Source organism: Triturus cristatus, chromosome 4_2 (genome assembly GCF_964204655.1).
Source record: "Triturus cristatus chromosome 4_2, aTriCri1.1, whole genome shotgun sequence".
NCBI classification, from domain to species: domain Eukaryota; kingdom Metazoa; phylum Chordata; class Amphibia; order Caudata; family Salamandridae; genus Triturus; species Triturus cristatus.
In genome coordinates, this window is record NC_140586.1 from 208,271,483 (window position 1) to 208,297,541 (window position 26,059).

Consider the following 26,059-nt stretch of genomic DNA (forward strand, 5'->3'; position numbering starts at 1 on the left):
GCATCTCGAGACTTGGTGAATCGACTGGGCTGACCTCCTGGACTTACAGTGGCCGCCTCCTGGTGAGTTGCTTCCTCAGTGGACCCGGGGGGTCAGTAAAACGGTGAACCAGGCAGATGCAGTTGGGCCTGCAGATACAGGCGGGTGGCTCCTCCACCCCAAGGGAGATCTTTGCTTGTTGAGATTCTGTACAGTCCTCCAAGGGTTTAGGGAGGATTTGCAGCTTTTAGGCAAGTCTGTCTCTACAATTGTCAAGGGGCAAGCAGCCTGGCAGGGTTTGGCGCAAATCTTTGGTGCCTGTCCTCTGTTCTTGCTCGCTTGGTCTTTCTTTGTCCTCCTTTCTGTTCCCAGTAGTTTAATCTGAGTTCCTGGTGTCAGGGGGGCACCTAAATACTGAATTTAGGGGTGTTACGGGGAGGCTAAGGTATTAGCCAATGGGCTACCTACCCCTAGGGGGTCTACTCTCCCTATATGACCATTTCCAGTGGAGAGTGGGCATAAACCTGACCCAAAGTTCCTAGTTCCACCAAAAACAAAATGGTGAAACCTTTCTTTCATTGTCCACTTTAGGGAGCCCTCCTTAGGGGTGTGACTAGCCTAAGACTGAACATGCCTTCGAACTAGCTAACTTTCCCAACTATCCTGGAGCCAAATGGGCCTCCGAGCTGGGGGTGGCATTTCACAGGTTTAGGGGAAGCCGGAGTCTCATTTCATAGGCAGTAGAGGTTTTGATGCCTCTGGCATTGATATGCAAATCACTAGCCATCCTGCAGGATGAGGTGTGATCATCTTCCGCTGGAGCAGGCTTTCTTCCTGATGTCTGAGAGCACGGGCTTTTAACTACAGAGGGTCAAACTCATCTCTGTTGGCATGCTGGGTGAAACCAGTTAGCCAGCACACTAGAGGACTTGTAGGTTTTCATGGGGTACCTCTAAGGTGCCCTCTGGGTGCATGTCACAATAAATCTAGTTTGTGCAATTGTACAGATTTATTAAGACAAGGTGTTTGATACCAAACACCTTTATTTTCAGTGAAGCCATTATGTAGCTGTGTAACTCGTAATGACCAGTGCCTAGAACAAATGCTTAAGCTGGCTTTCAGAACACTTGCAATGTTGTGGCAATGGAACCAGACATCATAGGGGCATATCTGTTCTTGCTGAAATGTCCTTACATATGATATAATGCACCCTGTCTAAGGGCTCTAAGGCTGCTGAAGCGGTGACTTAAATACAGTATATGCAGTGTGCATGGACATGGCACCCAGGGAGTGTGCCATGTCCTGTTTTCAAAATGGTTTGCACCAGTTATCCCAGCCTGCAATGGCTGTCTGCATGCAATTTGTTGGTGGGTTCCTTAGGGTGGCATAATACATGCTGCAGCCCTTAGGGGACCCTCTTTATTGCCCATGCTCCTGGCACCAGGGGTAGCCCTTACTAGGGACTTACAGGGGTGCTAAAGGCCTTATCAATTGTGGTACAATTAGACATTTACCTTGTTTCACGGGAAAGAGCACTGGCATGAGGTGGCCTGGTTAGCAGGTACCCAGTGCACTTTCAGTCGAAAAGCATTAACACTTGGGCAAAAAGTCACTTTACTACACACTACATAAAAAGCCAGCTTCCTACATTAAATGCTTGCCAAACCTGTACCCCCCTACCTCTTTTGTTATGCCCCAGGGACCTCAATTTGGTTCTGATGTTCCTCATGTGTGCCCATTTGAACACATGCATGGCTGTCCTCTGGACTACTGACAATTAAGGCAGTATTCCTGGTGGCCATTATATCGGCTAGGAAGGGCAGTGGGCTTCAGGCTCTTTCGGTTGTACCTCCATGTATCAGCTTCTACCCGGGCAAACTGGTTCTTCAGACCTTTCTGCAAGTGGTGATTTCCCCCCTGCCCCCCCCCCCCCCCTCCCACACCTAGATGGTGAGAGCATCACACTACTGAGATTCTTTGCTCTGCCTCCTCTTTCTAAGGAAGAGGAGAGACTCCCTTGTTAGGACAAAAATAAGTCCTTATAACATAGTTTGCTCAAAAGAACAACAGTTGGATCAGCTATTCACTGGGAACGCTGGAATTAAAAAAAAGTCAAGGCAGTGCAGCTACTGACCATCTCTTGATGGATTGTATTCTGCATCAAACTCTGCTACGCACTAGCTAGGATGCAGTTTCCCGAGGGCTTACAGGGGCATTCCACCCAGCACCAAGGCTGCTACTACTGCATTAGCATGTTGGGTAACTGACCGTCTGCCAAGCTCTCATGTGGACGTCACTCCACACGTTCACGTGGCACTACTGCTTGGACAGCTGCATCCTTCAAGATAGGCATTTTGCTTGTTTGAGCCCTTTGCAGACCCACCTCCGTGGAGATATTGTTTGAGTTATGCATTCTGTGGTGAGGAGTTTTTTTCCCGGGTAGTCTCTATTTAAATGCAGATTCCTCACCTGCCAGTCCCTTCCTCTCATATCCCCCGCCCACCCAAATTCTCCCCATTCTGTGGTTTGAGGCATTACCATGAAGCCTGTTAGATATCTGCACACCGGTAAGGCATTGTTTAGTTGTGGCTCAGCATTTTCACGAAAGAAACCGATTTCAGCATGCCAGTTGGCCCCTATAAAGGCACATCACTTCCAAAGTGGACAACATCAACGTTGAGGACAACATTCATGTTGAGCTGTCCACCTCCTACCGGCACGCAGAGGTACTGCTCAAGATTTTCCAGATCCAATCTGATATCTGAGGAATGTTTTAAGGTGATGAATGTGTTTTTAAATGGTCTCTACCAGAAAAAGCATAACTAAGGTAAGTAATCTTTTCTTAAAGCCCTGTTGCACCTAATATGGCCAAGTGTTTATTACCAAACCCCCTGATTACTTTTTTTGGTGACTAAGTTCTAGGCTTAATTCTAGATCATGCGACAAATGTTTAGCATGAACCCTCAGACAATCAAGGAAAGGAGGGGGGTCAAATGGTTTATTACATGCAGCCAGGGTGTGAACGTCAGTCGACCGGTGGTCATAGTCAAGATCTAGGTCTGCTTCCTACTCTTCACTTTCATCCTTTTCCTCCAATGTTAAAATGTGTAAGCATCGGAGGAGCGAAGCACTCTGATTCACCTAGAAGACAATCACTGTTAATGCACAAGTCCTGAAAATGCTCCTGCTCCACATCTCCTTTACCTAAGCCAGTACTGATGGAGATACTGCTTCAAGAGACTCGTCCGGTGCTGCTGATGACGGTCTCAGCGCCACCTCTACCATAGATGCCCTTTGTGGCATTGGCAACTGGCTACCCAGAGTTTCTTGTGCTTGGGGCTGACCAGCACTATTTCTCCATGCAGTGGTGGAAATGTTTTGTCTAGCTTCTTTCCCCTCTGAAATGCCACTAGGCCTCTTGGGGCAGTTCAGGGCTTTTCTTTGGCATTTGGCAGCAGGCCTCCCTTCGGCTCCAACTGTTCCTTCTCTCAGCCCTATCTGACTTTGTTCGAAATCTGGGAGCTTCGGTGGTTTATATGCTACATATGCTTACACCTTCTCAGGATATTCCATAGGTCCCAGTCAAGACACTGTGGTGCAGGAGGGAGGCTCAGATGGTACTAGAAGAGGAGATTGTGCCAAACCTTCCTGACCATTTGAAGTATAATTTTGTTGAGATCGTACAGGACGGTCCGGATGCTTCTAAGCATATTATCAAAGGGGGCTGTGCACAATGGATTAATTGGCCAGAGCTATATGATCCTCTATCCGCTGCAGGTTTTGTTGGTTATGTGCAGGCCAGACTGCTAGTTGTACTATTTGATAGTGAAAATCTCTTTGGAAATGAGCAGACTCAGCACTGGGGAGCTTTATGGCTGGGAGAGCCATTACCGGTTCTCTGGGGATTCAACCATCATCAAAGGGCTCCTGCCAATTTTGCGGCTTTCTAAGGAGTTCAATGCAGACAGCTCTAAACCCACACAGACTGCCCAGCAGCAGCATAATTAATTTCTGCAGCAGTACACGGACCTAAGCAAAGCAAGGGGCTACCAGACACAGCCCATGTCCTCCTCAGCACGACATGGAAATATTCTTTAGTTTCCTCTTGGAGAATATGTGCTGCCTGTTGGAGGGTGGGGAAGCCTCCTTTCTACAGGCTTGGAAGGTTAGAAAATCAGACCAATGGGTCCTTTAAATTGTAGAAGTGGGGTATACGCTACCCTTCTGGCAGCAGTCCCTTCAGTCGAAGACCATCTGCAATGGAGCAGGAAATTAGACAGGATTGATACTCTACTTGTTGGCCCTCTAAAAGGAAGGCAGTCTTATTCAGATCCTAGACCTCAAGCTCCTGAACTTTTACCTCCGCATGGAGAAGTTCAAGATGCTGTCCCTTGCTCAGTTTCTTCAGGTGCTGAAACTAGTAAACTGGAAGTTGCCCAAAACCTAAAGGATGAATAATTAATGCGGTCGCACAAGTACCTGCTGTGGTAGGGTCCACTCTCCGTACCAGTTCAGTGCTCTCCATTTGGACTGACTTTGACATCACAAGCCTTCACATTGTGATTGCAGTGGTTGCAGCTCTTCTCACAAGGTTAAGGATCTTGGTGTTCTTGCATCCCGACAATTGACTGTCAAAACTGGGTCACTGCAGTTTGAGATGTACCACTTGCAGACAACAGCATAACTGCTTTTCGACTTTAAAATTTTTCTGTCAATATGTTAGTCTCACCTTGTGCCCTCTGTCTCCAGTTCAAGAGGGTCCGTACTGGATAAATCACCCCAACCCTTTGCTCTTTTGCAGAGGATATGGAATATTCAATGTACGTTTCTGATAGAATCTCTGGATCCAGTCTGGATCGTTCTACACCTGCTAGGTCAGCCGACTTTTGCATCCTTCTGATCATTCATGCATTCTGACAAATGAGGGTCTCCCATTTGTACCTCCAGAGGAAGTGGATCCAGCACAAGGTAGAATCTGGTAGATGCTGTTGTGATATCCAGGCAACTGCAACAAGTTGATGGATAGAATGTTTGAATTAATCTCAGCCACTAGCAATCGCTCGGGCCGCATCCCAATGCATAATTTTTTGCCCTCTGTTCCACCTCAGTTTGGACCAAGCCATATGCAGATCAGACTTGACCCTGCTTCACTGGGAACATTCCAGCACCAACTGCAAAGTCAGTTATTCCCTGAACCGGAATATAGGAAACCTAGGACTTGTTTCACCCTGTTAAGGGATCATCAGCCATGTATAGTTTGATTTTAGTGGCACAGTGAGCACAGGACCCACATCTGGGTGTACCCATCACACTTAGGGCGTCAACTACATCAACAACAAAGTGATGGATGGAATGCTTGAATTAATCTCAGCCACTGGCAATTGATTGGACTGCATCCTAATCCATTGTTTTCCTCAGCCATGCCACCTCAGGACAAAAGCAGTTCTAGATTGTTTGCATTCGGATTCAGGGAAGACTTGGCTGGGCAGTTAACGCTGGACTATTCAAGGATGATTTGCATATGACTGAGTCCAAACTGAAGTGGCATGGTGGGCGAAAAACAATGGATTGGGACTCTGCCCTGAGCGATTGCTAGTGTGTGAGATTAATTCAATCAATCCATCTATTACCTTGTTTTTGCAGTTGTGATCTAAAGGGTCACTGCAGTGGATTTGGACTCTGGTTAGCAGATAAGAACCTAGTCCAAGTGATGGCCTTCTCCCTCTCCTTCTACCACGTAACTGTTAGTGACAGATGCATCCAAATTGCATCAACATATTCAGACTGGGGGCAGTTTGTCTAGCTCTCAAGGCGTTCCTCACCTTTGTGTCCAGATCTTGGTAGTCTAACTTGGTTTTCCCACCGGTTTTCCCACCAAAAGGGGTAAGGACAGTAGGCGGGGCATGCTCCTTTTATAGGAAAGGTTGGGGTCGCGTTTCAAAGGCGGCATGGCCCTTGAAGCTTCCCGCCACAAATGGCTCTAACTGACTGGGGGATGTGAACACCTCCACACAGGACAGGCTTTGATCTCGACCTCAGAGCGCTGGTGCTCACCCCATGAGGTCATAACTCTGTCTGATGGTGATAGGCTGGCTTAGACCAGTCGGTGACCACACTGAGGGTTGTTAGGTTTTCAGGGGGCCCCTCTAAAGGGTCCTCTGTGTGCAATTTAATAAATCTGACACTGGAATCGGTGCAGGTTTATTATGCAGAGATGTGTGGTATCAAACATCCCATAACACAGTGAAGCCATCATGAAGTTGGTGAACTAGCGACGAGTGTCCAGCCAGTGTACTCATGGCTTCCCTGTTCACTTACAAAATCCTAGAATGTAAAAGGATATTGCAGGGCATATCTGCTCATGCAGACATGTCCTCCCAGGAGATATAATGCACCCTGCCTTAGGAGTATAAAGCCTGCTAGAGGGGCGACTTACATATGTCTCATGCTTTGTCTGTGATCATGGCACAAGGGGATGTGTGCCATGTCGACTTTTCGGTTTTGTCTGCACCAAGGCATGCAGCCTGCAATGGCAGCATGTGTGGCCTTGGTGAGGTGACCCTAGTGTGGCACAATTCATACTGCTACCCTTGCCTTGGGTCCTTCTTCAATGCCAATGCTCTAGGTACCAGGTATACCATATACTAGGGACTTGGAAGGGGTACTGAAGTTGTTCCAATTGGAAAACAAAAGGTACCGTTTAGGGACAGAGCTTCTGGCACAGGGGATGTGGTTGGCAGCGACCCTGTGCACTTCCAGTTGTAATTGAAACATTTTCCAGGCAAAAAGTGGGGGCAAACCATGTCCAAAGAGGCACTTTCCTACAGTGGTGTGCACCATCAAGGAGTATATTAGAGCCTGGTCAGCATTTCTAGGCATTCTACCTGGATCAGCCATCCCTCAAGGTCACCTATGAAGATTGGTTCCCAAAGAGGCTGTTCCTCCAATTACTTTTTTTCGTACCTCAGTGGGACCTGAATTGTATCCTATTTTGATGGGTGGTCCCTTTTAGCACCTTCACATTAGTCAGTTGCATTAATTAACTCAAGACTGTTTTACTTTTTGCCATTACTTTAGCGATGCATGTCAGTGAGCAGCACGCAATGAGCTTCGGGCCTGTGTTCTCATGCTTTGAGATTGTCCTTTGAACTAAAGCAGCTTTCTTCCACAAGTTGGTTATTTCTTTGATAGGATGTAATCTGTCACTCTTAACAATTTCTAGCCGACTACCCTTCAAACCAAAGAGCAGTGGTTGCACCGACTGGACTCCAAACATGTGATTAGTTCTTATATTGACCACCCCAAAGAGATTCGGTCTGACCAGATTTTCCTAGTGTACACTGGCAACAAGAAGGAAAAGCAGTACAGAAGAGGACATTGTATTCTTGGATTTTGTTGTGTCAAGATGTGCTATGCCCTTGCAAATAAGTCTTATACTGCAGCTGTAACTAGGTGTGGCCCTGTAGCTAATATTTGCAAAGTGGCAACACATGCTACCTTCACCAAACACTGCTGTTTGGATCCACAGAGGAGGGATGGCTATTTTTCACACTCAATCCTCCAGGATTTCCTCATCTGACAATTCCTTCAAATCCTCCACCGGGTAGGCAGACTGGTTGCAAATCTGTTCAAGAGGTCAGCAATCTGCAGGTAGAAGTAGCCATCAGAAGAAAGTTACCTTTGGTATGTAGCTGTTCTGGTGTATACCTTATTTACCTCCAGGTTTCTCACCGGTCATGCCCTGTTCCCTGTTCTTAAGGATGGTCTTCGGCCCAATTGATAAGGATCAAAATCGGTCACTGCACTGCGATAATACTTGGTGTTTTTCCTAGTCTCTACCTGTAGTGGTCCTCTACCGCCGCAAGAGATCGATGTCCGACATTTCCAGACTTTTGGTGCCTGGGCAATTCAAGACATTAGAAATCTGTAGGTCCTGAAGGTAAGTAACTTTTTCATTGGTAGCTGTTGAGCGACATTGGGATTTAAAAATTAATTGCAGAAATTCACTAAAAGAACATATACATGGAAACAGGGAGTGATGAACAATGGTACAGCAATAACTTCTGTGGCATAGAATGTCGAGGGGCAGTGATGTTGGTTCTTATCATGAGCTGATAAGACATTGGGAAGGAAAGATGATGCTGAATGGCACAAAGGGAAAAAGGGGGAATGTGAAAAGCGTATGAGGAAACACAGCTGGCATCACAGCCACACTGCAAAAGCAAGTGACCTGCTGAGGGAGATAGCTAGGAAAATGTATGAGTAAGGGCACCCGCGAAGAGTGCATGGGGTGGAGAATGCAGTGTGTAAGCTGCTGAGGCAGAGAAGAAGCAAACAGAAAAAAATACATTATCAACAGTTGAGTGTCTGGCTTCTTAGTCTACTAAGAAGACTAATTGAAAGGAAAAACGCTGGAAGGACAAATTGCTGGGATTAGAAGTCATATGGTGCTGCTCTGCAAGACAGGACAAAGTGGGAAGATAAGGGGCAAGGCCTGAAATGAAGAAAACATCCAAGGTTAGGCAGACCTGCAAATGAAGGGAGTAGGCCTTTCTTTGTTCTTTGAACAATTGGTGCATTTGTAGATGTTCTACTACTAGAGATTTTGATAGACTTTGGTGCCTGGGCTTGGTGAGTTAGGGCATGTAGTCTGTAATGGGGTGATGCTTGTTGTACTGTTTACTGTTTTAGCTTCTTGGGCTGCCTGAGGGTAGTGCCTATTATGCTAGAGGAGCTCAATTACTTTGTGTAACAGCCTCTTTATGTGTGCTGATTCAGGTAAAGGGGAAGTGCACCACAGATCACATCTCTGCTGCTGGACCTTGGCTAAAGTTCCGTGGTCATCTGGACAATATTTCAAACAATCTGCTGATCGGAGCCATCAACATTGAGAACAATAAGGCCAACTCAGTGAAGAACGCCCTAACGCAGAAGTATGATGCCGTTCCAGATACCGCCCGCTACTACAAGGTGAGAATGGACTATAGGATGCACAAGCGTTTCCCTGCAACTTTGTGAGTATCGTGTTTCAAAATGTACATTCCACTTATGGGCCCAGCTTGCCACCACATCTACGACAGTCTAAGGGTATTTGTACTATTTCTGCCAATGCAGGGGGAAGGTCGGGGCTCTGCATGTACAAGGAAACTATGAATAGGTAACTGGTCTGACCATAGCTGCTATATAAAGTATAGATTGTGACCAACCTGCACACAGCACCCACAAGGTGAAACTAAGCCCCAGCTGCATCTGTATCCTGCACAACATAACAGTTATTTCTCCAGTATTGGGGTGTCTTTCATAGATTCACATGCTTGAATATTCCCTGTCGTCGAAGTGGGAGTCCCACGGTACATAAAAAGCAATAAGTCTCATGTATATAGATACATACATAAACCATATAAGAATAAAATACATATATAAATAAACTTTATATAGTTCAAAATAACATATCCAGTGTAAAGTACCATAGGATTAACATTGACACATAGGAAAGCATTGAAAACCAGGAATCACTTTACTGACATATCCATGTCATTTTTATAGTCCAAACTGCGGCAAATCAGGCGCAAGCACCCTCTAGAACCTTCTCCTCAGAGGCTCAGGCCCTCAGATTTTCTACCGCACGTCGTGTGAAGGGAGTCTCCCTGAGCTCTGCTCAGTTTATTTCTCTGGTTTGAATTTGCTAATCAGGTCTTCAAGTAAGAAGTCTTTTTCGTCCCTGTGCCTCTTGTGGTAAGTTAAGACTTTTTTCTGAGGATCCTCATGAAAAATGTATTTACTGCCTTTACCCTGACCACAAGGTAGCCAACTGTAAGATTTGTAGAACTTTCTCACAGAAGACACTAAAGGACAGGGAAGGTCGCCTCTTGTTGTGGCTCCAAAAACTGAAGGATTCAGATAATCCCCTTTCTGAGGTGGAAAGTGTGGCTTCTGCTCGCACCGGAGTCTCCAAGCGTAGTAGTGTTCAGGAGTTGCCTTCTCCCTTTCTGAAAAAGAAAAAACTTCAACTTGTGGGAGTTTCTTCAGTACAAGTGCCTTCTGCTACTACGCCAACGCACCCTAGATCTCACTCTCGGGCTTCTGTCACTCCTTCAGTGCATGTTTCTGGTCAAAGACGGGCCCGTTGACGGTTCCTCCGTCGACGAGATCTGCTACCTCTTCAACCTCGTCGACAACTGTTTCAAGCAGATTTGCTATGTCGTCGAAGACGACTTCGTCGACGTACTCTCCGTCGACTGTGGTATGTGTATCCTTGAAGGCTGTCTCGTCGACGGTCCCGATATCTTAGTCGACGACTCAGAAGACTGTTGTCCCGTCGACGTCCAAGTCTTCGTCGTCGATGATGAAAAAGAAGTAGACGTCGCCAATGATTAAAACTTCGTCGACGACCGCCTCGTCGACGACGGCCTAGTCGTCGACGGCAGCTTCGTCGACGCTGACATCGTCGACGCTGACATCGTAGACGGCGACTTCGTCGGCAGCCTCGGTGGCGGCCTCGTCGACGGTGGTGTCAAATTTTGCATCTCTGCCTCTGGTACCATTATCTACGCCAACATCTGATCTGGCTGACGAATCCTTGTTACAGCGTCGTCATGCTGTGCTGGACTCCATTCTGATACCACCGGCCACTCAGCCACCTCATCCGTTATTTCCTTCTGGTGACGAGGATGTTTCTGAATCTGATGAGGACGTTCAGCCTTCATTCTGGGCTGCTCGCAGTCCGTCTGAACTCTTGATTAAATGCCAGGATTTCGAGGATGATGATGATCCGCATGATCATTACAGTCAGGAACAGGAACAAGGTCCTCCTGCACAGGTTCCTATGGCGCAACTTCCTTTGTCGCTCATATCCAACCTCCAATTTATGTTGGAAGATTATAGTCGTCGCTTTCCATCCTCATCTCATGGTTCTCCGCATAATGCATCACCAATCCTTCCGGCTCCTCCTGTGGCGCCAGCGGAGCCGACACCTTCCGCACCGCCATTAAATCCCTCTACAGAGAGTGTTGGTGACGTTCTTCAGGATACGGAGGACGGAGAGCTCCAAGTCGATGACGATACCATGGCTGAATGGGGTGACTATCAAATAAATTTGCCTTCATCACCTCCAAAGTCACCAGCAAATTCTCCGCCTGTCAATATCTCAGGTTTCCATCAGCTAACAGAAAGAGTGGCTCAACGGTTTCATCTTACAATGGTCGTCAGGGAAGAGGATTGCTTTCTGTACGACTTCAAATCGCAACCACAAAAACAGGTTCGGGCAGTGTCCATCATTGACTTCGTTTGGAGCGAGGGAATTAAGCTGATGAAGACCTCTAATTCAATCCCTGCGGTTCTTCCGCGATTAGAGAAGAAGTACAAGGCCCCGGATTCTTCTCCAGCTTGCTTGGTGTCTCAACCTAAGCCGGACTCAGTTATCACCCAGGCGGCTCAACGTCGTTCGAAGAACCCCTAGTCTCCTCTTTCGTCTTCACCTGACCGTGATGGTCGACGCCTAGATGCCATCGGCAAGAAGTTCTCTACTATGGCCTCCACAACAGTAAGAGCGGCTAATTCACTGGCCATTCTGGGCCGTTACGATCGACAAATGTGGTCGGACATGGAGTCTTTTGTTAAACTTATTCCAGAACCCTCTAGAGCGGACGCTCTAAAGATCTTGCAAGAGGGTGAGAGAGCGTCTTCTGAAATCATTGATTGTTCTGTAGACATCGCCTCCACTGAATTTCGACAGCTTGTGGGAGCGGCTGTTTTAAGAAGGCAGGGCTGGCTGCGTTCCACTTCTTTCCGCCAAGAGGTCCAGGCCAAGATCCTGGATATGCCCTTTGATGGGGAATCCTTGTTTGGGCAGCATGTGGAGGACGCCTTGCAAACAATCAAGGAGGACACGGAGACGGCTCGTTCTCTCGGCACACTCCAGTTTCGAAAGCAGCCTTTTCGGGGTGCTCGCGGATGTGGCACCACATCTTCCTTTTGTGGGAATTCCAATCAGTACCGCTCCTACAACCAAGGGCACCGACGTTTTTTCATCCCAGACTCCACAGTCTTACAGACAACAGACTGGTAGATCCTATAGAGGCAAGTCAAATTATAGAGGAAGCTCCTCCAAGAAACAATGACTGTCTACGCTTAAGTTCCCCACTTCACAGTTTTCCCGTTGGAGGACAGATCTCCCAATTCTTTTCAAATTGGTTTGATCACCTCGGACAGTTGGGTATTGGACATTGTTTCAAAGGGCCATGCCCTAGAATTTGTAAAGATCCCTCGAAACACCCCTCCATCCAGACCTCCTCCCGCTCATCTAAAGGAACTTTAACATCAGATCCACATTATGCTCAAGAAAGGGGCCATCGAAGTGGTTCCGAAATCACAGAAGGGTCTAGGGTTCTATTCCCGTTTTTTCCTCATACTAAAGAAATCGGGGGAGTGGCGCCCCATCCTCGATCTGAGGTTTTTCAACAAGTTCATAAAGGATCAGTCATTCCGCATGATCACGCTAAAGGACATTCTTCAGTTCCTCTCTCAGGGCGATTTCATGACAACAATCGATCTTCAGGACGCTTACTTCCATGTACCGATCTTACCACGCCACAGGAAATACATACGTTTTCGTGTAGGTCACAGGGATTTTCAATTCAAGGTTCTGCCCTTCGGGATTCGCTCAGCTCCTCGAATCTCCACAAAGGTCCTTGCCCCGGTGGTGGCCCATTTGAGGTTGAGAGGCATCCAAATATTCCCATATTTAGACGATTGTCTCATCAAGTCTCAGTCCTCCCACCAAGCAGCCCTCGACACTCAGTGCTGTCAAACTCTGTTTCACTCTTTGGGCCTGTCGATCAACATATAGAAGTCTCAGCTCATGCCAGCTTTGTGCAAAACTTTCCTCTGCGCTACCATCGATACGGCCATGGCTTTCGCCTCTGCAGATCGGCAAACACGGATTCTGCAGCTCGCAAACTCTATCAGATCAAAGCAGTCCGTTTCAGTCCACATATTGAAGTCTTTTCTGGGGATGGCATCCTCATGCATTTTTTTGATCCCACATTGCAGACTGAAGAGTCGTTCTATTCAGGAGGAACTGGACAAGCAATGGCGTCAGGTCTCCGGTTCTTTCAACGACCAGATTGTTGTAACCGCTCGCATGGCTCAGGCTATGCATTGGTGGACTCGTCCTCGCAACATCGCAGCTGGAACGTCTTTTCTGACGACAGCCCCGGATCTCATTCTTACCACAGATGCATCCCTGGAAGGGTGGGGCGGACACCTTCAAGATCTGTCAGTCAAAGGCAAGTGGACACTAGCTCAACGTTCCTGCCACATCAACAGGCTGGAGCTGATGGCAATCTTCCTGGCGCTCAAATCCTTCCGGCTCCAGCTTCAAGGGGAGTCAGTCCTCATTCCGACGGACAACACCACCAGCATGCACTACCTGAACAAGCAGGGCGGGACAAAATCTCTGCTGCTGTCCCAGCTGGCTCAGAAGATCTGGGATTGGGCCATACTCCATCGGATTACGCTCCTTGCAGTCCACATGTCCGGCATTTCCAATATTCTTGCAGATGCACTCAGTCGGTCAACGTCATCGACCCACGAGTGGGAATTGCATCAGCCGTCTCTAGACTTTGTCTAAGGCCTTTGGGGTCGTCCGAGTCTCGATCTCTTTGCAACCCCACAGAACAGCAAGCTAGGTTCCCCACAGAGGGTCGTGCAGAAATGCCCTTTCGATCAATTGGTGCAGGATGTTTGCCTACGCTTTTCCGCCGATCCCTCCGATTCCTCAAGTGTTGTGGAAGATGCGGAGACAACCGTGCCACATTCTTCTGATTACTCCACGGTGGCCTCGGCAGGCATGGTTCTCGGAGTTGCTCCTCCTCTCCCAATGCGAACCCATCCTTCTTCACCCGAGGCCGGACCTGCTAACGATGAAGGACGGTCGGATTTGCCATCCGAATCCCAGTACACTCAAATTGTCTGCTTGGAACCTGAGCACCTTGAATTTGCTCACTTGAACATTCCGCTGGCCTGCAGAGACGTTTTGGCTAGGGCGCGGGCTCCTTCCACAGTGAAAGCTGGAATGGAAGCGCTTTTGTCACTGGTGTGCGTCGGTGCACATCCATCCAGTGCGCGCCTCCCCGGCACAGATTCTGCCTTTCTTCCTGCAGTTGGCACAGTCAGGATTGTCTCATTCCACCTTAAAGGTCTTTCTAGCGGCAATATCTCGCTTTCGTCAGGATGGCTCGTCCTCTCTCTATTCATCTAGAGTAATGCAGCAATTCTTTAAAGGTCTCTTCCGGATGTTTCCGCCCATTCGGCATCCTCCACCCACGTGGCGTCTTAACATCGTATTAGCACAGCTCATGAAGGCGCCCTTTGAGCCAATCCATTCAGTGGATTTCAAATTTTTGACATGGAAAGTGGCCCTCCTGCTTGCACTGACTTCCTACTGCAGAGTAAGTGACATTCACGCCTTTACGATCAAACCTCCTTTTCTTCAATTTAGATCGGACTGTGTTATTCTCCGCACTAACCCTGCTTTCATGCCTAAAGTGCCGTCCGATTTTCATCTCAATGAACCCGTAATTTTGAAAACATTTTTTCCTCATCCGCAATCTCCAGCGCAACAGAGTCTACACTCGTTGGACTTAAAGAGGTGTCTCAAATTCTACATCAGCAGAACGGCACCCTTTCGCAAGTCTGATCAGCTGTTTGTGGCCTACGGGCGCACCTGTAAGGGACAGTCTGTTACCAAACAAACAATTGCACGTTGGGTTTCTTCAGCAATATCTTTCTGCCATCAGAAGGCTGGCAAGCCTCTTTCTTCTGGAGTGAGGGCGTTCTACGAGAGCAATGTCCTATTCCACTGCCCTGTTCGCCGGTGTGCCTATCCATCAGATTTGCCGGGCAGCTACGTGGTTCAGCAGGCACACGTTCACGAAGCACTACTGCCTGGATACGATCAATGAGGCTGATACGGCTGTGGGCCAAGCAGTTCTTCGAAATCTCTTTAAATAAGGTGAGCCTCTGCTACTTCCTGTGAGAAAGTGCCATCTTTCTTGCATGGTATGCCCCCACTTTTTGCTAAATTGCTGAATGTACTTCGATTGAGTGTACCCTGGGTTCCTGCCAATCAGGTGCCCAGGGCCTATGTTCCTTCCTTAAACCACACAAACTCCAAATTGGCAAACCCTAGCCACATGTCAGCCCCTAGTAAATGGTACCCTAGGTACCCAGGGCCTTGTGACCAGGGAAGGCCTCTAAGGGCTGCAGCACTCATTGTGCCACCCTCAGAGGCCCTGTACCCTTACACAGACACTGCCCTTGCAGGCTGAGTGTCTGGGTGCAGGACAAAACAAAGAGTCGACATGGCACACATCACTGTGTACCATGCCCATCACCTACACTGCCAAGGCATATGTCAGCCACCCCTCTAGCTGGGTGCATTACGCCTATGGTGTGGGCACAGGAGCAGGAGCCCTGTGCCCCTACAATACCCGGGTCCATTCCTGGGCACTGTAAGTGCAGTGTTGTCATTTAAGAATACATGGTGCTGAGAGCTTGTCAAACACGAGCTCCACAGCACCATATTGGCAACACTGAAGCCTGGGAAGTTTGGTATCAAACTTCTCAGCACATTGAACCCACACTGATGCCAGTGTAGGATTTAATGTACTAAGCACCCCAGAGGGCATCTTAGAAGATGCCCCCTTACAGCTAACTTACAATCCACGTCTGCTCTGAGGCTGCCCAGGCTGCCACACAGCAGACACGTTGCTGGACCCCTGGGTGGGAGAGCCCCTGCTCTCCCGGGCCTGCAACAATGCACATCCTGGGTGAGGTGAGAAATCTCCTTCCCCAGGATGAGCAAAGGGAAGCTTCAAAGGCATGCCGCCATTTGGAGTTTCCCCAGGCCACTGCAACCCCCCACTCTGGCGGGAAGCTTGGCCGGAAACCCCATACAAGGACAGGGGATGTGCCAGCCTGCCCACCCCACCCCTCAGGTGGGGGAGGCGAGGTGAAGCACATCTCCGGGCTCTCGCCATCTTGAAGATGGGAGGCCCTACCCTATCAGGATTAGGCTACTGCCCCCCTCCCACAGGAGAGAGGCAGGATAGGGGGTGTACCCACCCCAGGACAAGGACCCATTGGTCCCTGGCCTTCACCTACCTGTAACGCCCCTAAATCTAGTATTTAGGGGCACCCTGAACCTTCCTTCCTTCCTTAGATTCCAGATAGAAAACGACAAGAAGAGCAAGAAGAACAAAGACCTGCCCTGCAGCTGCTAAAAAGAGAAGAAGACACCAACTGCTTTGGCCCCAGCCCTACCGGCCTGTCGACTCTCGAACCTGCACCAGCGCGGCATCCCACGTGGCCAGCAACCTCACCAACCCCGGAGGACCTGGCTACCTTTTAGCTCTAAGCCCCTGGGACTCCCACGAGTAGAGGCTCTACTCAAGAAACCTATTTGCTATCCCTGGCACCAGCCCGGGACCGCGGACCCAACACACTCTGCACCAGCCAAGCCTGGCCAGTGCCGGAGTGGACAAAGACCCAGAGGACGACCCCACGGCGACTGTGACCCAGAGTCCGGCACCCAAGGACCCCCCTCGACATCCCGGAAGAAGCCTGCAGCCTCAGAACCAAGTGCCACCCCAGCCGCGATCAACCAGAGGGTAAGATTCCCGACGTCAAAAGGCACCCCGGCGCCCTGCGACCCCCTGTGCCCAATCCCGGGGTACCCACCTAACCTACAACTACCCAACTTACCTCTCGAAGTGGTGGTGGCACCTGAAACATCCTCGTCCCCGAGCCTGCAGCCTCTTTCCAAACCGGAACATTCCCATTGATTTCCATTGAGCGCCCGAAGGCTCAAAAGCACCCTGCACCCAGCCGCCCGAGTGGCCCTGGCAGTGCCCTCTCTACACTAACCTACTTCCCCACTTGCCCTGAGTAAGTGACCAGGAGCCCAGCTCCCACAGCCGCGTGGCTTGCCAGACAGCAGCCACCAACCAAGGCCCCCCTATCCCTCATAGGATAACATTGGGCCCAACTCTCTCTGCACCCGGCCGTCCTGAAACCGCTGAGGGTGAACCAACTGTACTTGCCTGACACTGGGGGACCCCTGAGTCCATGCCCGGAATTTCAACACTACCAGTCGAGTACTTACCCTTAAACCGCTAACTTCATTTTCCTCATAGGGTAACATTGACTGGCTTTTTCTTCAAAAATCTTCTAAGTGTGAACTTTTCAAAACTGAAAAAAATTCACCAAAAATCAGCCAAGTGACAAAAACGAATTTACTCACCTGCTCCTAGGTGAGCTCCCAGTGCTGGATCTTGGTGATCAGCCCTGACTCTGAAAAGTGTTCACAACTATACTTACCTCTAACTCATTTTTCTCCCATAGGAAACCATTGTCTGCTTTTCTGTGAAATTTCTTCTAAGTGTCTACTTTTGCAAATTTGAAATATTCTTTTAAAATCGTACCCTTTCTGCAAACGAAATTACTTACCTGCTTTTGATAAGGACCCCAGTCCTGGGTCTAGGCACCCAGTCCTGGATTACTAAAGTAACGATAAAGTACTCTACCTGCAATTTGAATTTCTTGCCATAGAGATCCATTGAATGTTTTCTGTGAAATATTTTCTAAGTGCTAACTTTTGAAATAGCTAAATATTATTTAAAAATCATTACAGTTATTAAGTCGACTTTCATCACTTGATTCTGAATACTGACCCCAGGCTGGTTCTAGGAGCCAGACCTGGAATTCCAAAAGTAATCTGAAAAGTAATTTATTACAAATAACCTGAATTTACCATTGAGCTCAATGCATTGTTATGTTTAGGAAATAGGATTGTTTATTGCAACCAACTGTGACTGTTTACACAAATTTATTGCTTCAAACAAAAGTATTTATATTCAACCTCTCATTCTGAGAAAGTATATTTTTACCCCCTTTGTGGTTCTAAAAATAAAACAAGCATATATTTTATATATACAAACCATTGGCCTAGAGTTCAGTTATTGAGTGTGTGAAACCATTTGCTGACTGAGTGTGTACAATAAATGCTTTACACTGTCCTCTGGTACTGCCTTACTGCTCGACCAAGCTACCACTTTTGAGAGTAAGGTCATACCTAACTTTGACCTCTATCAGCCTCTGGGGGACTGTGGACTCTGTACACCCTGTACCTATTAGAGAACAGTATATACAGAGCCACTTTCTCACACTTCCCTCCTCCTTGGGGGTTATCAGTTGCCTATTTGTATCATGCAATGTCATTATATTTCATGCAACGTTGATACGGCCTTTTCAGGCTGCAGGGTACTGCTCACTATTCTATTCAAGCATGTGAATCTATGAAAGACACCCCAATAATAGAGAAGAACAAATGTTACTTACCTGTAAACTGTGGTTCTCCAGTATTGGTGTCTTTCATAGATTCACATGCGACCCACCCTCCTCCCCCCAGGCTCTCTTCTCCCCATTAGACTCTTTTGTCACTCTTGTGCTAAGAAATTTGGAGGGCCTGAGCCTCTGAGGAGAAGGTTCTAGAGGGTGCTTGCGCCTGATTGGCCGCAGTTTGAACTATAAAAACGACATGGATATGTCAGTAAAGTGATTTCTCAATGCTTTCCTGTGTGTCAATGTTAATCCTATGGTACTTTTCACTTGATATGTTATTTTGAACTATGTAAAGTTTGTGTTTTATTCTTATATGGTTTATGTATGTATCTATATACATGAGACTTATTGCTTTTTATGTACCGTGGGACTCCCACTTCGACAACGGGGAATATTCAAGCATGTGAATCTATGAAAGACCCCAATACTGGAGAACCACAGTTTACAGGTAAGTAACATTTGTTCGTCCCAGGCATGGCTCAGAACAGCAGGTTTTAACATGCATACATCCTACTACTACATGCTGAGGATGGACCCAAGCATCACACATTCCCTTGCAAGAAGGTGGGAGCAGCTAAGTCCAAGTTGCTACTTAATGCAAGGGCAGATCAGGCTTCATAAGACACAGCTCATTAAGTGTAGGCTGGGATCTGGCATGCATATAGTGTACTAAGGAATGAGCAAGACATTTGGTATGCTGTTTTTGTGGTAAATGACATTCTGTCCATAAAGTGTTGCATAGTAGCCGAGGCTTTTGTCATCCTGACCATAAGTCATTGGAATTGGAAAAAGCACAGCTAATTGACAGTGAGGCTCATTTTTAAATGTCCCTAAGAATTGTTTATCATGTTTTAAAGTGCTCATCTGGCCAAAGAAAAGTAAGTGTTATGGTCTTGACAGAAAGCACTAGTTGACTAAAGTTATGTTGCTCATCCTATGATTCCTATCCGTCTAACCAGTTCTTCCTCCATTCTAGTGCATTGGTGTATGTTAATTTAGTGTTAGTTTTATATATTCTCTTATTTGCTTACTTATTTGCTTTCATGGACTTCAAGAGAGAGGATTAGCTGAATTAACGAGACCTTCGGGAACACCAGTCTTCCTCCCAGGAGCCTTCTTTACGTCCCAAAGATCCCCACAGTAGTAGATTGCATGAAAAACATCAAATAACGCAGTCCCAGTCAACATATACTGTGAATAGTAGGGAGTATTTCTGGACACACAATATGTGCAGTCTTAACTGTGTGTTTAACATCCTACTCTATTGAATCACATTCGGGACGGAAATGCAACCGGATTTAAGGATCTTCACGTATTGAGTGAAGTCCTGAAGAAGTCGCTGCGCACAACCGTTGGCGCGACAAAAGACTTGTTGGCCAAGGCTGTTGTGAATAAACTGAAGCGCGTGTTCCAGCAAAGACTCAAGCTTTTGTCACACTGTTATTGATAGAATTGATATGCTGTTAACGTGTGCAGGGGACTGTTCGGTTTAAACCCTTCTCTGGCAACATCGTCCGCAGGCAAGGTAATCCTTCTATCCCCCCGACTATCTAGAGGAAGAGGTTCTCAACAACAACCAGCAGCCCCAGGAAAGCCTCCTTCAAAAGCATGTATTGTCACTTCTCCCCTCCTGCTCCAATGGGGAGAAGTGTGTTCGAGGCATATGAGCTGCAGATTATACACTGTGCATAGATCGCCATCTGGTGTTGGGCCCGGATGTTTGCAGTTTGTTTATCCTCTTGGAAAGTCTTTGGGAGTCACGAGGTTGGTGACTCCTCCTCTGGTTAGCATTGCGCATGGGCTTCGGCTCCATCCTCAGTGTTTTTTTCCGCCATCGGGCTCGGATGTAATACTTCGCTCCGGTTCCGAACTTCCCAGTTCACCGATCGACGCACAAATCCTCGCTCATCGAGCTTCTTCAAAGATATAAATCATCTTACTCATCTTCTCTCGGCACTTCTTCGATTCCGGTGGTCGACGGCGGCCTTCGGGCCTATTCCGGCTCCGGTCTCGGCTGATAGAAAGAACTCCCTTCAAGAAGTGCCCTCGATGTGGGTCCAAGTTTCCCCACACCGATCTCCATGAGGTGTGCAACCTCTGCCTCTCCCCAGAACACGAGGCCCAAGACTGTCCCGCAAGTCTTTTCGCTCAAAAAAGACCATTCGAGATCGACGGGCTAGACACAACATGGCGCACTCCTCGACCTCCGCTGCAGTCGACATCTTCGGGGACTACGTCGAAGCTCCGGGACAGCAGGACATCGAACAGGAGGACGACTACCTTGTCAGCGCTTTCGAGGCCGACGACTCAGATGTGGAGGACATCACCCCGGCGCAGCGGGGCGTGAGTACAATTCCCCCTCCCACGCCCACGCAGATACCGAAAAAGGCTTCGGTCACACCTTCGCCTCCGGGCCTAGGCAAGACCAAGGACACTGCTTCTCACACCCCCACCTTCGGGCCCGGTAAAGAAGCCCATTAAGCCTTCCGGCAGCCCGGGCTCGAGCCAGCCGACCACCGGTGCCGAAAAACACTCTTCGGCACCGAAGAAAAATTCGGCCTCCACCTCCACACCAAACCCGACACCGAAGTCTTCGGTGTCAAAACCTGCTCTTCCGGCGCCCACCAAACATCACAAGACCCTCGGCACCGACACTCCCGTGCCGAGACCTTCTTCGGCACCGACCAAAAAAACGGAGGTTCCACGGAAGCATGGCTTCGACAAACCTAAAAAGCCATCGGCCCCGAAACCTTCGGCGCCGACCGAACAACCAGTGTCACAGGAGCTTTTCACACCGGATCCTTTGCAAAAAACCCTCACCAAGGATCCAAAGACTGGACACTTGACATTGACTTCAAAAAAGAGACACTTGGACAAGCCAGCTCCACCTCCAAAGAGAAAGGACATTGCTACCTCTCCTTTCAGGGTGCCTTCCCCACCTCCTCCACCCTCTCCACCTCCACCCCCTCCACCTCATCGTTCCCCCACCTTGTCTCCTGTCCCAGATGATTTGGTGGACCCCTACTATGATCCAGCAGATGTGCCACAAGATCCCACCCCTACTGGATCTCCAGACCCATGGGATGATTATAACAATCCGGACATCCCAGATGTCCCACTGGATGACCTTTATCCATCTAGGCCATCCCCTCCTGAAGATTCCTTGGGTTTTCACCATTTGTTACAACGGGCGGCACACTACCACAGGGTGAAGTTACATACCGACCCAGTGGAGGAGGATTTTCTCCTAGACACCTTTGACAATACACATAGGTCCACTGCCATTCTACCTATGTTAAAGGGCGTAATTAAACATGCCCCTGAGGTTTTTAAAGACCCAGTCAGGGCCAGGGTCCTTAACCCTCGGATAGAGAAGAAATACAAAGCCGCCCCCACAGACCCTTCTTACATTAAAGGCCCTGCACCATTAGATTCCCTAGTGGTATCTACAGCTAGGAAGCGCTCAAATTCTCAGGTGTCAGGCGAGGCACCCCCACCTGACAAAGAGTCCAAGCTCCTAGATGCGTCAGGGAAGCGCACTGCGTCACAAGCGGCCAATATATGGCGTATTGCCAATACGCAAGCACTGTTGGCCTGATACGACAGGGCGCATTATGATGAGCTAGAGACCATCATGCACCATCTCCCTGAAAAGTACAAGACTAGGGCTAATGAACTTATTCAAGAGGGAAAAACAATAACCAATACCTCGATACGATGTGCCCTAGATGCAGCAGATACTGCCTCCAGGGCCATAAACACCAGTGTCCTTCTCCGTCGCCATGCCTGGCTCAGGGTTTCAGGGTTTAAACCAGAGGTTCAAGCCTCTATATTAAATCACCCATTCGACCAAGATCATCTTATTGGCCCTAAAGTAGACAAAGCCCTCAAAAATGAAAAAAGATACAGACACGGCGAAATCTATGGGAGCCCTACAAACACAGACTCCCAGGCGCTCCTTTCGCCGTTCTTCCTTTCGGGGCACGGGCAGAGGCTACTCCTCGGACAGTGCATCCACGTCCTATAAATCCCCTCCTCAATCTACCTTCACGAAGGGTTATCAAAGAGGCGGATACAGAGGCAATAATAATAAGGGCAGAGGCAAAACAAATACCGCCCGCTCTGCCACACCTCCTGCCCAATGACTTCCCCCCCACTCCCTCCAGACCATTCCACTCCGGTCGGAGGCAGACTACATTTCCTTCACGTCTGGGAGACAATCACCTCAGACAGATGGGTGACACAAATTATTCAGTCAGGGAATTGCCTAGAATTAACATCTACACCCCCCAACATTCCACCCAGGCACCGCCCTATGTCGCAAGAACATACTGCGCTACTAACACAAGAGGTGATCTCCCTCCTGCAAAAAGGAGCAATAGAGCAGGTCCCCATAAATCAACAAAATTTAGGGGTCTACTCCCTGTACTTTCTAATTCCAAAGACGGACGAGACCCTACGACCTATCTTAAATCTTAGACCTCTAAACACCAACATTCATTCGGACCATTTTCACATGGTAACCCTCCAACAGGTACTTCCACTTCTCTCCCAGAACGATTTTCTCACCACTCTGGACTTTAAAAGACGCGTACTTTCACATCCCAGTACACCAGTCTCACAGAAAGTACCTCAGGTTTGTGGTAGACGGACAACACTACCAGTTCAAGGTGCTCCCGTTCGGGGTAACAACAGCACCAAGGGTTTTCACCAAGTGCCTGGCAGTAGTGGCTGCACACCTCAGAAGACAGCACATTCACGTCTTCCCCTGTCTGGACGACTGGCTGATAAAAGCCACGTCCTACCAACAATGTGTGCAACATACCGCCGCTACGGTCCAACTACTTCACCAGCTAGGTTTCACAGTGAACCATCAAAAATCCCACCTGGTACCATCACACACAAAACAATATCTCGGAGCCACCATAGACACCTCAAAAGCCATAGCCTATCCCAATCCTGCCAGGATTGTATAAATACAGGCGCTGCGTCAAAAATTCCTATGTTAACACTCTCTCCCAGCAAGAGTGTTTATGCAGCTCATAGGGATGATGGCCTCTTGCATCTTTATAGTGCCCCATGCAAGACTCCAAATGTGCCCACTCCAAGAGTACTTGGCGCGCCAGTGGAACCAGGCCCAGGGACAACTGACAGATCTGGTGTTGGTAGACGGTCGCACCCATCGCTCTCTGCAGTGGTGGAACACCACAAACCAAAAGTGGTCAAACAAATTTGCATACGCTTTTCCACCTCTCCCACTAATTCCATTAGTGGTGCGAAAGCTACAGCAGCATTCCCTAACTCTGATCCTAGTAGCTCCAACATGGGCCAGACAACCGTGGTACATCACACTGCTGGAACTCTCAGTAGTACCACACCAAAAGCTACGCCTCTCGCCATGCCTCCTAACCCAGAACCATGGAGAGATCAGGCACCCGGACCTAGCTCAGCTCAACCTTGCGATCTGGCTCCTGAGGTCCTAGAATTTGGATACCTTAACCTTCCCCCCTGATTGCATGAACATTATCAGGGAAGCTAGACGCCCTACTACTAGGGCGTGCTATGCAGCAAAGTGGAAAAGATTTGTTGTTTACTGCCACAACAACGCAATCAATCCTTTAAATGTATCCATACAGCACATTATATGTTGTTTACTACATTTACAAAGGTGTAACCTAGCATATACTTCCATTCGGTTACACCTCGCTGCAATTGCTGCCTATTTACAAAATAGGCAGCACCTCTCACTTTTCAAAGGGCCTGCCATCAAAGCCTTTATGGAAGGCCTCAAAAGAGTAATTCCACCCAGAGTGCCACCCTCACCTGTTAGGAACTTGAATATAGTCCTCACACGGTTAATGGGACCCCCTTTCGAACCATTACATAAGTACGAGCTGCAATTTCTCACATGTAAAACAGCTTTTCTAGTGGCCATCACTTACCTCAGAAGAGTTAGTGAAATACAGGCACTCACTATACAGGAACCTTTTCTTTAGATGCATCACAACAAGGTTGTACTCCGCACCAATCCCAAATTTCTACCCAAAGTCCTTTCTCCATTCCATCTAAACCAGTCGGTAGAATTACCAGTCTTTTTCTCGCAAACCCAAACAGTTGCGGAAAGAGCCTTACACACACTGGATGTTAAAAGGGATTTACTTTATTACATCCAGAGAACACAACCTTTCAGAAAAACCAATCAGCTATTTGTTTCCTTCTCCCCACCACACAAAGGCAACCCTATTTCCAAATCAGGGATAGCTAGGTGGATTGTAAAATGCATACAGATTTGCTACCACAAAGCAAAACGAACGCTATCGGTTCCCCCTAAAGCCCACTCTACAAGGAAGATAGGGGCTTCTATGGCTTTCCAAGGGAACATACCACTAGATGACATCTGCAAGGCAGCGACATGGTCAACACCGCACACCTTCACAAAACATTACTGTGTAGATGTGCAAACCAAGCAACAAGCTAGTGTGGGCCAAGCTGTACTAAAAATACTGTTTCAAACGACTGCAACGGATGCCGGTGGTCGCCGCTAGGGTTGGGTACTGCTATGTAATCTATGCACAGTGTATAATCTGCAGGTCATATGCCTCGAACGGAATATGCTACTTACCAGTATGCATCTGTTCTTGGCATTTAGAGCTGCAGATCTATACACGCCCACCCGCCTCCCCGGCTACCTGTATCCGTTCCAGTTTATCTTATTTAGATACAACACACATGGGTTTCTTTACTGTTACTACTATGCTCCATCTTTCCCTGCTGGCGAAAAACAATCTGAGGATGGAGCCGAAGCCCATGCGCAATACGAACCAGAGGAGGAGTCACCAAACTCGTGACTGCCAAAGACTTTCCAAGAGGAAAAACAAACTGCAAACATCCGGGCTCAACACCAGATGGAGATCTATGCACAGTGTATAGATCTGCAGCTCTACATGCCAAGAACAGATGCATACTGGTAAGTAGCATATTCCTTTTGCCAATACGGTTCTCCTCACATTCAGAAATAATCTCCTTGGGAATTAAATGTGGTTTTATCAAGGTTACTGGCTACTCCATTTGAGTAATGCACAAATCCGTTTTGCAGCATCTTTCAACAAAAGATGGTTTTCTAATTGGTATTACCTTAGGCCGTGGGGTTGGTGAAATTCACGCTTTGTCAATTCTGAAACCTTATCTAACTTCATTTGAATAGAGTATTGTTGAGGACTTCTTTTTCTTTTATCTACAAGGTGTTTTAGATTGTTGTTGGTCTCTTAACAAGTATTTTCCAAGAGCGCTGGTATTCCAGCGCAGAACACACTTAATCTGTTAAACATCTATAGAGTCCTAAACTTCTGCTTGGAAAAAAAACTATATTTCATTAAGGTTAGGTTATCCAGCTTCAAAATAGTATCGAGGCGGATTGTCTTTGGCATATATTTCATAGATTATCAAGACACCCTCACAAAGGAGACCTAGGACCCACTCATAATGGTAAAAGTTGCAAAGTCGACTTGATTGAGAAAGTTCCTGTATCAGATTTTAAAGCTGCAACTTGGAATTCTATGCATACTTTTACCGTACACTATTGTTTTATGTGAGTTATAGAGCAGATGCAGCTGTCGACCGAGCTGCTCCAAGTAACCCTTAAAGATCTCCTTTAGCAGTGGTTTCACCATGTTATGTT

The 26,059-nt window shown here is 47.8% G+C and overlaps 1 protein-coding gene across 1 annotated transcript in view; it reads left to right on the forward strand.

Moving 5' to 3' along the window:
- The window catches only part of ACO2 (aconitase 2), a 392,352-nt gene that overhangs the window by 332,180 nt on the left and 34,113 nt on the right, over positions 1 to 26,059 (forward strand). Inside the window, exon 15 of the mRNA XM_085601209.1 lies at positions 8,758 to 8,949. Within this exon, the coding sequence (XP_085457335.1) occupies positions 8,758 to 8,949 (192 nt within the window). The remainder of the gene's footprint in view (positions 1 to 8,757; positions 8,950 to 26,059) is intronic.